At 42.7% G+C, this 16,049-nt stretch overlaps 1 protein-coding gene across 3 annotated transcripts in view; it reads right to left on the reverse strand.

Moving 5' to 3' along the window:
• Positions 1-7,759: 7,759 nt before the first annotated feature.
• The window catches only part of Slc30a5 (solute carrier family 30 (zinc transporter), member 5), a 30,836-nt gene continuing 22,546 nt past the window's right edge, over positions 7,760-16,049 (reverse strand). Inside the window, exons 13-16 of one of the 3 annotated variants that reach the window (XR_382742.4) lie at positions 14,199-14,390; positions 11,649-11,875; positions 8,977-9,105; positions 7,760-8,576 (exon numbers count right to left, since the gene is read on the reverse strand). Coding sequence is in view for 2 of the 3 variants with exons in the window: in XM_011244695.3 (XP_011242997.1) it covers positions 8,406-8,576; positions 8,977-9,105; positions 11,649-11,875; positions 14,199-14,394 (723 nt within the window). In the remaining variant the exon portion in view is untranslated. Of the gene's footprint in view, positions 8,577-8,976; positions 9,106-11,648; positions 11,876-14,198; positions 14,395-16,049 lie in introns of all 3 variants that reach the window. The other 2 variants (XM_011244695.3, NM_022885.2) reach the window with 2 other exon arrangements.

Raw genomic sequence — 16,049 nt, forward strand, 5'->3', positions numbered from 1 at the left:
AAAGACAGATGATCAAGATTCCTCCTGACTGGGTTGGAGAGATGGCTTGGTGGTGAAGAGCACTGACTGCTCTTCTGAAGGTCCTGAGTTCAAATCCCAGCAACCACATGGTGGCTCACAACTATCCATAACAAGATCTGACTCCCTCTTCTGGGGGGAGGGGTGGGTCTGAAGATAGCTACAGTGTACTTACATATAATAAATATGAAAAAATCTTAAAAAAAAAGATTCCTTCTAAGTTATGACACAGGACTGGAAAGTTAGTTTGTTATTGAAGTAAAACTGTAAAGGTATACTGCTGGCTTTGCCACTGAAAGCAAATTGTGTCTCGTGGGCCTTATGAACAGGTACTAAGAAAAAAGACATTTATTACTGTACTGGCTGGTTTTGTGTGTCAACTTGACACAGCTGGAGTTATCACAGAGAAAGGAGCTTCTGTTGAGGAAATGCCTCCATGAGATTCAACTGTAAGGCATTTTCTCAATTAGTGATCAAGGGGGAAGGGCCCATTGTGGGTGATGCTATTCCTGGGCTGGTAGTCCTGGGTTCTGTAAGAAAGCAAGATGAGCAAGCCAGGGGAAGCAAGCCAGTAAGGAACACCCCTCATGGCCTCTGCATCACTCCTGCTTCCTGACCTGCTTGAGTTCCAGTTCTGACTTCCTTTGGTGATGAACAGTAATGTGGAAAGTGTAAGCTGAATAAAACATTTCCTCCCCAACTTGCTTCTTCGTCATGATGCTTTGTGCAGGAATAGAAACCCTGACTAAGACAGTTACATCGATAGTTGCATACCATGTATCAGGAAATGCATTAATCTGAGCAAGGACAGATACCACATCTGGTAGAGTATCTGCAATTAGAGTTACTACCTGATTTAGTTTTTGATAGTCAACAGTCATTCTCCACAATCTATCTGCCTTCTGCACTGGACAGACTGGAAAGTTAAAGGGACCCGTGTATCTTCCTCCTTCTTCTTCCTCCTTCCTCTTCTTCCTCCTTCCTCTTTCTCCTCCTTCTCCTTCTTCCTCCTCCTCCTCCTCCTTCCTCCTCCTCCTCCTTCCTCCTTCCTCTTCCTCCTTCTTCCTCCTCCTTCTCCTTCTTCTTCTTCCTCCTTCTTCTTCTTTGTAAACCAGGCTGGTCTCGAACTCAGAAATCTGCCTGCCTCTGCCTCCCAAGTGCTGGCTTTCGAGTTCTTGATGGTGGCACTAATTTCTGCAATTCCTCCGGGAATATAATACTGTGTTTTGTTTTACAATACTGTTATTTATTCATTTATTTATTTTATTAGGTATTTATTTCATTTACATTTCCAATGTTATCCCAAAAGCCCCCCACCCTCCCCCACCCTACAATACTGTTTTTTTTTAAAGATTTATTTATTTATTTATTTTATGTAAGTACACTGTAGCTGTCTTCAGACGCATCAGAAGAGGGCATCAGATCTCATTACAGGTGGTTGTGAGCCACCATGTGGTTGCTGGGATTTGAACTTCGGACCTTCGGAAGAGCAGTCGGGTGCTCTTACCCACTGAGCCATCTCACCAGCCCCTACAATACTGTTTTTGATCCACTATTTTCCTTGGCAGAGGTAACTCTAAAGGCTTCCATTTAGCCTTTCTAACCATAATAGCAAGTTGGGGAGGAAAGGGTTTATTTACACTTTCCCATCTTAGTCCAGCCCCGAAGGAAGTCAGAACAGAAATGCAGTGATTCAAGCAGGAGCTGATACCAAGGCTATGGAGGAGTGCTGCTTACTGGCTTGCTCCTCGTGGCTTGATTAGCCTACTTTTATATAGAAATCTGGAGCTGGGGCTGGTGAGATGGCTCAGAAACAGGAGCGGTGGGTTTACAACATCTCTGCTGTTCTTTGGGGATGACTTCCCCTTTTTTTCCTCAGGTGGCTCATCTGTGACTTTCCTAATCCCTTCCCTCTTCCCTCCGTAAGGTTTTACACTCTGGGATTCCTTATACATTGCTCTTAATCGGGTCTTTAGGAGTCTGGCTTAAGCTCTTGATTGAGTACAGACCCAGTGGTGGAGTCCCCAAGGAGAACTGTGAATGCAAACCTGGACACAGGGTCCAAGGTTGAACTATGCTTGACACACCACTAGTGCTTAGGAGTGTCAAGTTCTTGGGCCTTGCTAAGTTGCTCTTAGGCCTACAGGTTGCTGGCTTCTGCTACTTCTAGCATAGCAGAACAGGATGGGGTTCTAGGCATCCATAGAAACACTTAGATTCCTGTCTTCCAAGTACAGCGCCTGTCACACAGTCCGAGACAGTGAGTTTGATGTCTCATGCCACCTCTAGAATGCACTAAACACCTTTTTTTTTTCTGAGGGTGGCCAAGCCAATTATCATCAGCCAAGATATAGCCATTCTCACTCAGGCCTGTGTGTTCTCTGATGCCTTCCCATGCCGTCCAGGCAGAGATCGAAAGGTTCATCTGGACCTTGACTAGGCTCTAAGCCTTGGGCCCAAACGTTGACTCTTGGTCTGCTGTTAAAGAGATCTCCAATGCCCTTTGGAATCGTGTGATTCCCTGGGAGGTGGACAAAGTCGCACAAGACAGGCTTTCAGACTAGAAAGCATCAGGCTAGAAAAGGAGGCTCTCTCTCACTGAGCCCAGTTAACATTTTAATAAAGCGATGGTCCTTTTTGAAACCATCATGCTTTTGAGGATGTGCATGGCTTTGGACTGACCTGCTGGGTTACAGGTATTAAATAACAGAAACATGTTCGGAAAAGGTGGGCTTTGGAGGGATACTGACTCTTACAGCAATGCACTGGCAGCAGCCAGAAATCTCAGCAGGTTTACTATACACATTGGGATAAGCAGGCAGGTTAGCTAAGTTTGTTAGGGGTCTCTGTAGGCGAAGAAGTCTCAGGCTTCAGTCATTCTGAAGGGGATAGCAGGCGATACTTTCTATACATACCGACAAAACTGTTGGCCCAGACCAGGGGAGGGCTTTGCCATTTCAGAGTCCCATCCAAGGAAGAGTAGGGCTGCCAGTGAGTCCTAGGATAAGGGAATCCCCGGGTACCTATCTACATTTTCAGGGTTACCTCCTTACAGAATCAGGAGACCAAGTCTTTCTTAAATTCTCTCACAGGCCAAAATAACACTGGATGCTGTCTGGACCAGACCTTCCTTGTCAAATCCTGCTTGATCAAGATGCATGCTGTCACCACAAGTCCCTGTCCAGAGTTGGAGCTCTCCACCCCCGAGGTCTCAATGTCCTATTGTGAACCTCTTGGAGACCTGCCTTTTGTGCAGTGGAAGCTTTCCCCTGAACCCCAGTGAAACCTGTCTCCAAACACCTCTCTCAGTGAGTAGCCATAGTGACTTATTAACACCCTCCCCCGCCCCTCGTTTATTTATTTCCTTACTCTAATATTGCTTGGCCCTAGCCTGGAGTGAGGTTCCTTCCCGTCCTCAACCACTATTGGCATACTTCATACTTATCGGTCTTTTTGAAGTCATCCCAGGTGGCACTTTTAGCCACTGTGGCTTACTGTTTTTTTGCTGTTACTCACATGCTTTCTTGTTTTAAACCTGCCAAGTGTCTTTGACCTCGTCTCACTTAGCTTTCTATGATTGGTAGCTTCTAGAATACAGACCCTTAGCAGGGTGACGGGGATAGCAACCACTACCATCTGCACCAATTTGTGCCTCTCACCACTGAGGACATCTTTTACTCTGAGTGGTATCGTATCTCAGTTTGGCCTCTTGAAGTAACAGCCCCCAGCCCTCTCTAAAATGTAGGGTGGGGTTGAGGGCAGGGTAACTACTTCTTCAGGTGAGGTAAAACCTCGAGAAGCTAAGAGTTCAAAGTTCTCAGCTTCAATAGGCTCCTCCCACACCCCCCCATCCCAAGTTACAGGGTTCCATCCTTTATTAATAAATGTCCTTACTTTAACCGCTTACACCCCTCAAGCTGTTACTTTAATTTTCACTGTAATTCAACTGTCTTATAATGACTTTAGTTTCATTTTGTTTTTTTCAACTTGAGCTCTGTGGCTGCTGGAGAAAAAGACTGTCTTTTAGGGCACACTTAGATACGTTTAGACTGTGGGCATCTGGAGCTGGACAATTTTATCACTAACTCATTGTCCTTTGTCATATTCTGGGATGCTAGAAGCTGGTTAGTTTTATCACGGAGCTCATCTCTCTCCACTGTCAACTTATCCAAGATGATAAAAACAACTTACCAGCATTATCATTTTCCCTTCCACAAATTGTCAAACATTTCACCTATAAGGTCATTAAATCCATCGCTGCTCACAATTGGAAAATCAGACGAATAATCTCCTTAAGTTTGCAATAAAGTTCCCACCATGGGCTTTCAGTACTCTGACCTCCTAGGACAGGCTTCCATTATGTGTTGGTGATCCGAAAAGCCTATTCCAGATACTTAAAGAGGCTGATTGACCTAAAGCCATGGGCACTCAGTCTCCTTCCATTCTTCGTGTACTTTATTCTTCTACCCTGTTGCCCTAGAAGCACCCCACTTTTGGTCCAACAAAATCTGTTAGTTAGGATTCTCTAAAGTAACAGTACTTACAAGATAATCTCCCTCTCTCTCTCTCTAGAAAGGGGATTAGAGTGATTGGCTGTGAATGCATAGTCCAAGCATCCAGTGTTGCTCAGTCCATGAGGCTGATGTCTCAGCTGGTCTTTAGTATACACCAGAATCCTGAAGGAGCCTCTAATGCCAGTGAGAGCAAGCAGGCAGAGCGAGCTTCCCTCTCCATGGCCTTTATATAGACTTCCAGGAGATGTGGCCCTGATTAAGGGTGGATCTTCCCACCTTAAGTATCTGGATTAGAAGTGGGTCTCACACTTCAAATGATTAAAAAAAAAATCCCTCATCCAGCAGTGGTGGAACTCACTCTGTAGACCAGGCTGGCCTCAAACTCAGAAATCTGCCTGCCTCTGCCTCCCAAGTGCTGGGACTAAAGGCGTGCGCCACCACGGCCCGGCGGTGCTCACTTTTAATCCTAGCAGAGGATTTAATCCCAGGGAGGTAGAGGCAGATGGATCTCTGTGAGTTCAAGGCCAGCCTGGTCAACAAAATGAGTCTGGGACAGCCAAGGCTACACAGAGAAAAATAATCAGCAAATCAAAAGATATTAAAAGAGGCTGACTGGCCTAAAGCCATAGGCGCGCAGTCTTCCTCTGTCCTGCCTGTACTTTCTTCATCTTCAGCCCTCTATCAGCTCATCACTCTCAACCACACTAAGTCAAGTCCTTTTGCTATTTATATGCCTTTTAAGGGAAATGAGAAATTTAACATTGATATAACATTAACTTTACCTCACGATCTGCTGGAATGTTTTATGAGTACAATTGACATTAAAACAGTAAGAGACAATTATTTTTTCTCATCACTCAAGATTTTTTAATTTAAAAATTTATTTATTTTTGCTGGATGGTGGCATATATCTGCCCGCCTCTGCCTCTGCCTCTGCAGGGGCAGGCAGATCTCTTGAGTTTGAGGCCAGCCTGGTCTACAAGTCTACTCAGTGAGTTTCAGGATAGCCAGGGCTACACAAAGAAACTCTGTCTTGAAAAAAACCAACAAAATTATTTATTTTTTTATCTAGATGTTTTGTTAGCACACATGTCTGTGTATCACATGTATATAGGGTTCCAAGATGCCAACCGAGGACACTGGACCCCGGGACTGTAGAGATGGTTGTGAGTTACCATGTGGGGTGCTGGCCAGGTTCTTCGGCAGAACAGCACTTTATGTTATGATCTGACGCCCCCTCTCCCCTAACAGCTGTAGCCATTTTGCTCCATGCCCACCAGCTACTTCACATTGTTGCTGTAACAGGTCTGCCGGTCACTGACACTGAGAAGTGACTTGGTTCCAGGACATGCTGACCACATACCCTGTTATGTTCTGTTTGAGGTTTGCTCATCTTAAGAAATTCCACAAAGCTTCATGTAGGACCCTTCTCTTCAAAGGTCAATATGAACTGGTATGTTTAAAACATCTTGAGCCAGAGCTGACCATTGGACAGCCCTTCCTGTACCTGTGAGTGAGGTCACTGTGATTTTAGTGGCTGACACTGAAGAATGCTACCAATGAGCCAAGACCTTAGGTTTATAATACTCCTGCTCTGCTAGCTCCGTGTTCTGAAATTCCTGCTCACCACCCATCCGGCCCCTCCCTTACCTTACCCAGGACCAGTCAGCCTGAAGGTTAGCTGGTAATACTTTGTTTGCCTCCTAAGCCAACTGCTCCCTCCTTGGCCTTTACACATTTGAACCTGTTTTTTCCTATAAAGTGTCTACCTAGAGCAGACCAATGTAATTAGGTTTTTCCTTTTTGCAGGATGTCCAGTATTGAGGTGTGTGTTTGATAAACTATTCTCGCTTAACTGAGATCAGTTTGGTTTGAGTGAACCTTAACACTTTTAACTGCTCAAACATCTCTCTAGTTCCACCACTCAAAAATTTAATACGTGCTGAAAATTCTGGACCAAAACATGCAAAGAAAAGATTAAAAAGCACTAAAGTAACTTATAACAAAGTCTTAAATACCCTTATATACTAAAATTGGTAAGATAAAATGATTTAAAATGTTGCCATTCTGATAGGAAATAGTACGTATTCTAAATCACTCCACTCATCAAAATTCATACATAACGAAAATATTCAAGGGTTTGCACTGAACAGCATCCTTTGGTGGTCATAAAACTGCATGTATTTATCACAGTGGCTCTTTAGACTATTTAGACTTTTAGCTAAAGCTGGAAATGAAAAGTATGGTAGATAAAACTTTAGAAAGTAATTATAGGCTATCTCGTTTTTTTTTTGTTTTTTTTTTTTAAGATTTATTTATTTATTATATGTAAGTACACTGTAGCTTTCTTCAGACACTCCAGAAGAGGGCGTCAGATCTTGTTACAGATGGTTGTGAGCCACCATGTGGTTGCTGGGATTTGAACTTCAGACCTTCGGAAGAGCAGTCGGGTGCTCTTACCCACTGAGCCATCTCACCAGCCCCTTTTTTTTTGTTTTTTTGTGTCTTTTTTTTTTCGAGACAGGGTTTCTCTATAGCCCTGGCTGTCCTGGAACTCACTATGTAGACCAGGCTGGTCTCGAACTCAGAAATCCACCTGCCTCTGCCTCCCGAGTGCTGGGATTAAAGGTGTGAGCCACCACGCCCGGCTGGCTATCTCGCTTTTATGGTGTCTGAAAAATCAAGTACGAGCTTCAGTTATATCTTAACAAGCCTCCTCGGTTACTTATGATACATGTACAGTACATTCCCTAGAGATCAGAATGGAGAAATCAGGTGGAGAGCGCACAGCTGAGGAGGCAAGCAACAGGATGAGAAGCCTAGGACAGTGAGTCTGTGAGGGGCCCCGGGATGCAGCCTGTGAGGGGCCCTGAGATGCAGCCTGTGAGGGGCCCTGAGATGCAGCCTGTGAGGGGCCCGGGATGCAGCCTGTGAGGGGCCGGGGATGCAGCCTGTGAGGGGCCCTGAGATGCAGCCTGTGAGGGGCCCTGAGATGCAGCCTGTGAGGGGCCGGGGATGCAGCCTGTGAGGGGCCGGGGATGCAGCCTGTGAGGGGCCCTGAGATGCAGCCTGTGAGGGGCCCTGAGATGCAGCCTGTGAGGGGCCGGGGATGCAGCCTGTGAGGAGCCCTGGGCAAGAGATTCAATCTCGGAGGTGAAAGGTGACAGGGGGTAACATGATACAACTTAGTATTAGTTCTTTACTGTAACCAATTATTCATTTGCAAATACTACCAAAAATAAAAAAAATTTATTTAATGGAGTGGTTAAATCTTGAAATACACCAAGAACTATATCATAGTTCTCTATTCTCTTTATCTCAAATCAGTGGTTGTAATTTCTCCTGAATAGTTTACATTTCAAGTAGATATACAGCTTGTACTTAAAGACTTAAGTTATAATTAGAAATTAGTTTTATATACAGAAAATTCATAAATATAGAATTTTATTCTCATTTTGTCCTTCAGATATGCAAAAAATCGACTAAAAACTTCATCTGAGTCTTTGTAATAAACATGTAAATACATATTTACAGTGGGGATGCTTCCTGACTGAGAGTAAATGCACAGAAGAAATTTTGGTCTTCACCAGAATCCATCATTATGCGTCCATTCCTGAAGATGATGTGTACGGTTACATCATGTTCATTCCAATGCAAGATTCCTTTCAAGCACATAATTCAAACAGAGCGACAATTTTCTTATTCAATGAATGCTTCATTCTGCATCTCAATTTTCTTTTAAAACAGACTCCTTAATCTAACAGTAGGGAGCTTAAAAAGTTTTCGTACAATTATGTGCAACTTTCACTCTGCTCTGACATTATCACCTCATCCGACCTCCGCTGTTCACTGTTCATGCCGCAGGGCTGCGTCTCACATGATGTAAGTGCCATCTTTGCAGTATTTCAGGGATTCCATCTGCTTCGTCATAGCCAGAACATCATGAAATCCAGTACTCAGGCCGGACATATGCTGAAAGTATGCCTCCTTTTCCACTTGTATGGTTAGGTTGTTTACTCCTGCATCTTTAAGTATCCCTGTAACCTGTTAAGACATTCAGAAAATTAAAGAATTCAGAATAATGTATTTAGTGCAGGTTTTCTTTTTTTAAGACAGGGTCTTAAGATTGTAGGTTGCGCCGGGCAGTGGTGGCGCACGCCTTTAATCCCAGCACTTGGGAGGCAGAGGCAGGTGGATTTCTGAGTTCGAGGCCAGCCTGTCTACAAAGTGAGTTCCAGGATAGCCAGGGCTATACAGAGAAACCCTGTCTCGAAAAACCAAAAAAAAAAAAAAAAAAAAGACTGCAGGATGGCAATTCACACTGCTCCATTTGCTTTTGTATCTCTGAGTGCAAGGACTAAAGGCAAGCCCCGCTATGCCCAGCAAACTACTAAGCCATATGGTGTATAAATTTTACACATGAATTATCACAAACAAGAATTACCTGCTGTACAATTCTCTGCTCCAGCACCTCAGATGTCACTTGTATATGAATTGTTCCCGCTACAATACTGGCAGAATGGCGCCAAAAATGAGGGTCTCGGTATGATATTAATCCCTCAATTTTCTGTATCTGCGAAATAAGTGGGGAGGTGGTATAAGTGATTTTTATAAAGTATATGCAGATAATTTGGTCTATAAATTATTATAGTAAGGCCAGAGAAGAAAACAGGATACAGACAGCTTGTAGTAACGTTGTTTAAGACATATAGAACATATTTCATTTATTCTGTTTCCTGAGCGTATTTAATGAGCTATAGCTTTCTGTATACTGATAAACATGCATACACACACAGTTACAGAAGTGACAGATTTAAAAGATATCCTCAGTTTTCAACACAACAGGATTGGCTAAATTATCAACTACAGAAAACTGGCTAAATAAGTGTAATATTATATTGCCACTAAAATGTATCATTTTTTCAATAGGATACTAAGTGGAAAAAGCTTACCAAACAGTATTTTGCTATTTTAATTTCCAAAATATTTTTGTTTTTCTTTTATGTGTATGGGTGTTTTGCCTGCATGTGTCTGTGCACTATTTGTGTGTCTGGTGTTCACAAGAGGCCGGAAGAGGGTGTTGGCTCCTCTAGAACTGAGTTACATAGACTTTTAGGAGCTGCCATGTGGGTGCTGGGAATCGAATGTAGGTTCCCTGAACAACAGCCAGTGCTCTAATTGCTGAGCAACCTCTTTAAGCATTTTTATGTAGTGAAACAACTTAAAATGTGTTATAAGATTTCATCTGATTTTTCTTTTTTATATTTTGTTGTACTTCTCTGCAATGGGTTTATTTGTGATTATTAAAGATCTATTTATTGTTATTTTATGTGTATGAGTATTTTTTTCTTCATTTAAGTGTGTGTATGTATGTATGTATATCTTGTGTGTTCAGTGTTCATGAAGGTCAGAAGAGGTCACTGGATCCCCTGGAACTGGAGTTGTAGACAACCAAGTTGCCATTGGGTGCTGGGAACTAAACCTGGGTCCTCAACAAGAGCACTTGTTGCTCTTCAATGTCACACCCTGGTCTGTGTGAGGGGAATCACATGTGCTTGGTAGAAGACTCCAAGAGAAGCAGACCCTAGTCTGTGACCTCAGTCTCCTCAAACACACAGAAGAGTGCACGGAATGCACTTTCATGCCACTCCCAGGCATGGCAGAAAGAGTGAGTTTCCTGTATTTCAGATTACTCATGACCACTGGCTAGTGTTATTTGTTGATATGCCCCTACAGAGAAACATTCGCATGTGTCTCCTAACCCCAACAGTATAAACTGTCTGATGCCCTAAATAAAGCTGCCTATTGTCTGAGGCTTTGTTCAACTCATTTTTAGGCTCTACTCTCCTACATGGTAGCACATGCCTGCAGTCCTGGGAAGCTGAGGAAGATTTGCTGCAAATCTGAAGCTAAAAAATAAAAAAAAAAAAGCCGGGCGTGGTGGCGCACGCCTTTAATCCCAGCACTCGGGAGGCAGAGGTAGGCAGATTTCTGAGTTCGTGGCCAGCCTGGTCTACAGAGTGAGTTCCAGGACAGCCAGGGCTACACAGAGAAACCCTGTGAAAGGATATACTATTAGTTTTGCGTTCTAGAAGTTTATAATCACAAAACAGGAGTCTGCTCATTGTATCTGGTTTACTTTGTTCCCAAGCACTTTTTTCTTTTTCATGGAACTGGAGTTACAGACGGTTGTGAGCTGCCAGGTGTGTGCTGGGAACCTAGGGACGACCAGAGCTCTTTACTACTGAGCCATCTTCCCGGACCCTCAAGCACTTTTTCAAATAAGTTTTTTATGTGTGTCTCTGTGTGTATGTGTGTATGTACAGAAGTTCCTTCCACCTTCTTTAAACCAGGATGTCTGGTGTGCAGCTTACAAATCAGGCTGTCCCAACCCCCTGAGACTGCAGGTAACGCTATCGTGCCTTCCTTCAACATCTCCATGGGTTCTGGGGACTGCACTCAGATCCTCAGGCGTGAGAGGCAGGCACTCTACTGAGTACTGAGTCATCCCCTAGCTTCCTGTCTTTTCTTTTTGAGACAGGGTGGTGTAGCTCAAAGACAGCTTTGAACTTCTGATCTTTCTCCTTCCACCTTTCAAGTGCTGGGAGCACATCTCCCATCATGCCCTGCTCACTTTTATTTTAAGTAATACTGAAAAGAAACAGAAATAAAACAAAAAACCAAAATTCTAAGCCCAACATCTGAAGTGAGGTTAGAAAGTCAGCATCTTTGTTTTCAGCCTATCCATGTCCTCAGCACCTGTCTGCGCACTGTTCCTTTCCTCTCCCTCCCACTCTTTCCGACTGACTCCCTCCCTTTCCAATAGCTCCAGTTGAATTAGAGCTTGTACATGTAGGCATGGACTCTACTGATCACTGCATTATGCCCTTAGCTCTAGTTATTTTCAGACAGTCTCACTAAAATTGCCTAGGCTGACCTTAAATTCTGATCATCTCACAAAGCAACTGAGATTATAGGCTACTAAGTCTGGATCTATTTAATTTATGAAATTAAATTGTATTTTATTAATTTATATCTTGCATACTACTTGTTAGATCAATTCATTCAACTTTAAGTGCTATTTTTAAAGGACAGAGTGAGTAGTGAGGAAATTACCTTTTCTAAAGCAATATGCAGTTCTTTTTCATGGTCAGGTGGTAGTCTCAGAAGTAGAACTTGACAGGCATCTTTAATCAGTGGGATCACACTGAGAAATATCAACACGGCAATAAAAAGAGAACACAGGGGATCAGCAATGAACCATCCAAACTGCTCTATGAGAACTGTGGACACAATCACGCCGATGCTGCCCAGTGTGTCTGCCAACACATGGAGAAATACACCTACAAATAAAACATTAGGGGCATAAGACATTAAAGTTGATCTGATTTAGCTCTTACCCATTCTAGCAGCATTGTTGGCTCCTATCAGTACCAGGCCCCTCTAGCAGCTGGCCCTTTGCAGTGATGCAAACATAGTCGCTGTCAAGGACTTGCAAGTACAGACTGTGTAAGGATGCTTGAAGCAAATATCATGGATATTTCATGGCTTGAAGCAAGTTTGTTTTGTTTTTCTCTCTCGCATGCAGGGCCTTGCAAGAGTTCTACTACTGAGCCATGTACTGAAACTTTGAGTCAATTTTTTCTTATTTTTTAAAAATAATTTTATTTATTGGCAGTCACAATGGCACACACCTTTAATCCCAGCACTTAGAGGGCAAGGGCAAGGCAGATCTCTGAGAATTCTAGGCTACCAGAGCTGCATAGTAAGAGCCTGTCTCTAAAAAATACATATGTACTTCAAGGCTAAATGTGCTACACAGCAAGATCTTGTCTTTTAAAAGGTTATATTTATATAGTTTAAAAAAATCGAGTATTTTTAATAATCTTAGAAAGATCTTTTAGTAAATGATATAGTCAAGTTTGTATTTGAAAAAATCTTTCTTTCTTTTTTTTTTTTTTTTGAGACAGGGTTTCTCTGTGTGGCCTTTGGTGTCCTGTAACTCACTTTGTAGACCAGGCTGGCCTCGAACTCAGAAATCCACTTGCCTCTGCCTCCTGAGTGCTAGGATTAAAGGCATGCACCACCACGCTCAGCTGAAAAAATTTTTTTCTTAAAGGTTATTACTTCTTACAAAAATTTTGAAGTAAATCAAAGCATTCTTTGGAAAAAACCCTGTCTTTATTACTGTGTGTACGAGGACTATTAGTGTGTCTGACATGAGTCAGTGCACACGTCGCGGTCAGAGCAATCTTGTGGAATTGGTCTCTGCCTCCCACCATTACATGAGTCCCTGTGACTACGGTCAGGCTTGCAGCACTGGTCGGCAGACCCTCTCCAGAGTCACTGTACAGCTTCCAGTTTTGACATTACCCAAATTGCTAACATTAAACAATTGGTATAAATGACAAAAGAGTTTAATACAGCCTAATTATTTTTATAATACAGCAAACATTCCCTCTTTTGTTGGTCATGAAAGTTTATTAATGTTCACTTAAGTATTTCCCTGGCAATCAAAATATTCTACTATGCATATAAAAAAATACTATCCTTACAGCAATTGATTTAAATATGGGTATTTATGCACACGTGTATTTCCTTTTTTGTTTTTATGGTGCTGATAATCAAAGGCTGCATGTATGGTAGGCGACTGCTATGTAACTAGATCCATCTCTGGCTCCTTCACTTTCTAAATGGCTATTGTGGAGTGAACACAAGATCTGTCCTTCCTACTTCTTATGGTTTAATACATGATCGTTGCCTACAGGCACAGTGTTACATAGATTATGGATCTTCAGAACTACTCATTACTGGGAACACTAGGCCCAATGATCAATGACCGCCCGTCCCCTCTTCCTAGCTGCCATTCCATGCTGAGTCTGAGTGTCATCATGTGTAAGTAGAGTCTTGAGACAACAGTGTCCCTGTGATGAACTTTCACTGAGCAGCGTCCTCAAGGCTTCCACAATGCTGCACTTTATAGAGTCCCTGCTTCCCTCTTCCTCCAGTGTTAAGAGCCTTGGGCATACTTGGCAAATACTTTTCACTGAGCTATAATCTTAGGCATCTTTTAAAAAAATCATGAGTAGTAATTGTACCCCAATGTTGGAACAGGGTGACCTCAGTTTCTTTAAAACATGGAACTGTTCTTGGAATGTGTTTTCGTGCTCCTCCGAGGTGTAGTGGATAGGAGTGAGTTTACTTCAGAGTAATCTTTACTGCTTGCTGCTATTATTCAACTAAATGTTTAAACTATCCTTTATATGCCTCTATGGAAAACCATGTTTTTCCACGTGCAGCTTGTCATTGTGATTGTATACAGCCTTTCCTTTTTTAACATTTATTTTTATTTGATGTCATTGGTGTTTTGCCTGCATGTACGTTATGTGAAGGTGTCAGAGCACCGGAGCTGGAAGTTACAGACAGGTGTGAGCGCCATGTGGGTGCTGGGAATTGAACCCAGGTCCTCTGCAAGGGTAACCACAGGGCTCTCAAACAGAGTTGATCACTGCGTGAGACTTTAGTATGCCTCATTACTGGCTCCATTTCCCCAGGTCCCAGGCCTCTAGAGCACTGACAGCACAAGGCCGATATTTAATGGAAACAAGTGAGCGCCTCAGCTCAGGAGCCAGCTGAAAGGCAGCACAGTACTCCCCAAGGACTCACCCCTCATGTTCGCATTCATGCCTCCACCCGTGAAGCCGTGGCTGTGACCGTGATCATGGCCGTGTCCATGTGCATGGTGTGAATGGCCGTGATCAGAGTGGCAGTTTCCTTGAGAAGCGCCATGGCCATGGCTGTGGGCGTGGCTGAAGGCACAGATACCAATAAGGTTTACTATCAGCCCTCCGACGGAAACTGGCTAGCAAAAAGGAGAAAAGAAAAGCTTTAATTTTAAAGCTTAGAAAAAAAGTTGCTATTTAAAAGTTATTATATAGCTATATGTTTTTCTACTGTGACTTTAGAAACTATTCATAGTAAACTTCACTAAATTACCCAAATAAATCTATAATGCTGAAAATGTGAATTGTAAAGTATTTTGGAAGGAACATTCTAACTTTCAGATACCAGAAAAAAATGGTACAAGGATTTGAACTTAAGTGATATAGAATGGCAAATCCTGGCTGGGCATGGCGGCACATGCCTCTAATCCCAGCATTCAGGAAGCAGAGGCAAGTGGATCTCTGTGAATTCCAGGGCTACCTAGTGAGACCCTGCTCAAAACAGACAGACAGGCACATCCTTGGTCCAACTGTACAACTTAACCAAATCTCCAAATTACTTTTAATGATTTGAGAATTAATTGTTTATTTTCCTACTATAGGTCAATACTAGAGGGCTGGAGAGATGGCTCAGTCATTAAAAGCACTGGCCAGCTCTTCCAGAGGACCTAGGTTTAATTCCCACGATCTAAATGGTGGCTCACAACCATTTATAACTCCAGTTCCAGGGGACCCTATGCCCTCTCAGCCTCCATGGCACTAGGCATGCTATGTGGTATATATATACATGCAGGCAAAATGCCTTACACATACTTAAAAATCCAAGTGCCAGCATAAAAGACTTAATGATACACAACTCAGGGTCTTAAAGATACATCTTAGTATGAAGAATGACTGACTAAACAGCAACCTCAAGTCAGGGCTGCTAAAAGGAGATACAGCAGGGATACTGACAGGAAGCACCTGGGAAACTGTGGGGATGGAAGAGAAGAGTGACTGTTAGGGCAAGTTTCCAACAGAACAAAAACAAGCAAACCTCCAAGGGCTCATAAGGGCAGAGTGAAGGAAAGGACATCCACAGGGCCGGGGACAGGAACAACTAAAGGTGTTATGATACTTATATAATCTATTGGGGAAGTCTGTACAATTTTTATATTCTTCTCTGATTTTATCTTTAAGAATGTACAAATGCCCTCAGTTATTTAAAAATATAACTTTGAAAAAAATTAAGTCATAAAGGAACCTGTATGTTTTATATATGTAATATAACCTTATATTTGTCTAAGATCTTTGAGAAAAGGATTAATTTCTTTCTTTCTTTCTTTTTTTTCTTTTTTGGGTTTTTCGAGACAGGGTTTCTCTGTGTAGCCCTGGCTGTCCCGGAACTCTCTGAAGACCAGGCTGGCCTCAAACTCAGAAATCTGCCTGCCTCTGCCTCCCAAGTGCTGGGATTAAAGGCGTGCGCCACCATGCCCAGCAAGGATTAATTTCTAAGAGTCTGCAGTAACAATGTAAACATTGTAGTCTTTGTTTATTGTCGAGGCATAAATTTTAAGATCTCACTGTGTGCCTGAGCTATGAATGGTACACACTGCCCAATATGCAGTGTTTGTTCTACATACACACACTTATGATAAAGTACAAGTCAGGCCTAGGAGACTAAAAGCAAAAGTAATGGAATAGACCCACTGCAACAATGCAATGCACCAAAAAAGCCAGAGTTCTTCTGACCATCTCCAAAGTGCTGGGATTAAAGGTATGTATGCAATCACTTAAAACCTCAAATTTAGAGCTG

Source organism: Mus musculus, chromosome 13 (assembly GCF_000001635.26).
Source record: "Mus musculus strain C57BL/6J chromosome 13, GRCm38.p6 C57BL/6J".
Taxonomy (NCBI): Eukaryota; Metazoa; Chordata; class Mammalia; order Rodentia; family Muridae; genus Mus; species Mus musculus.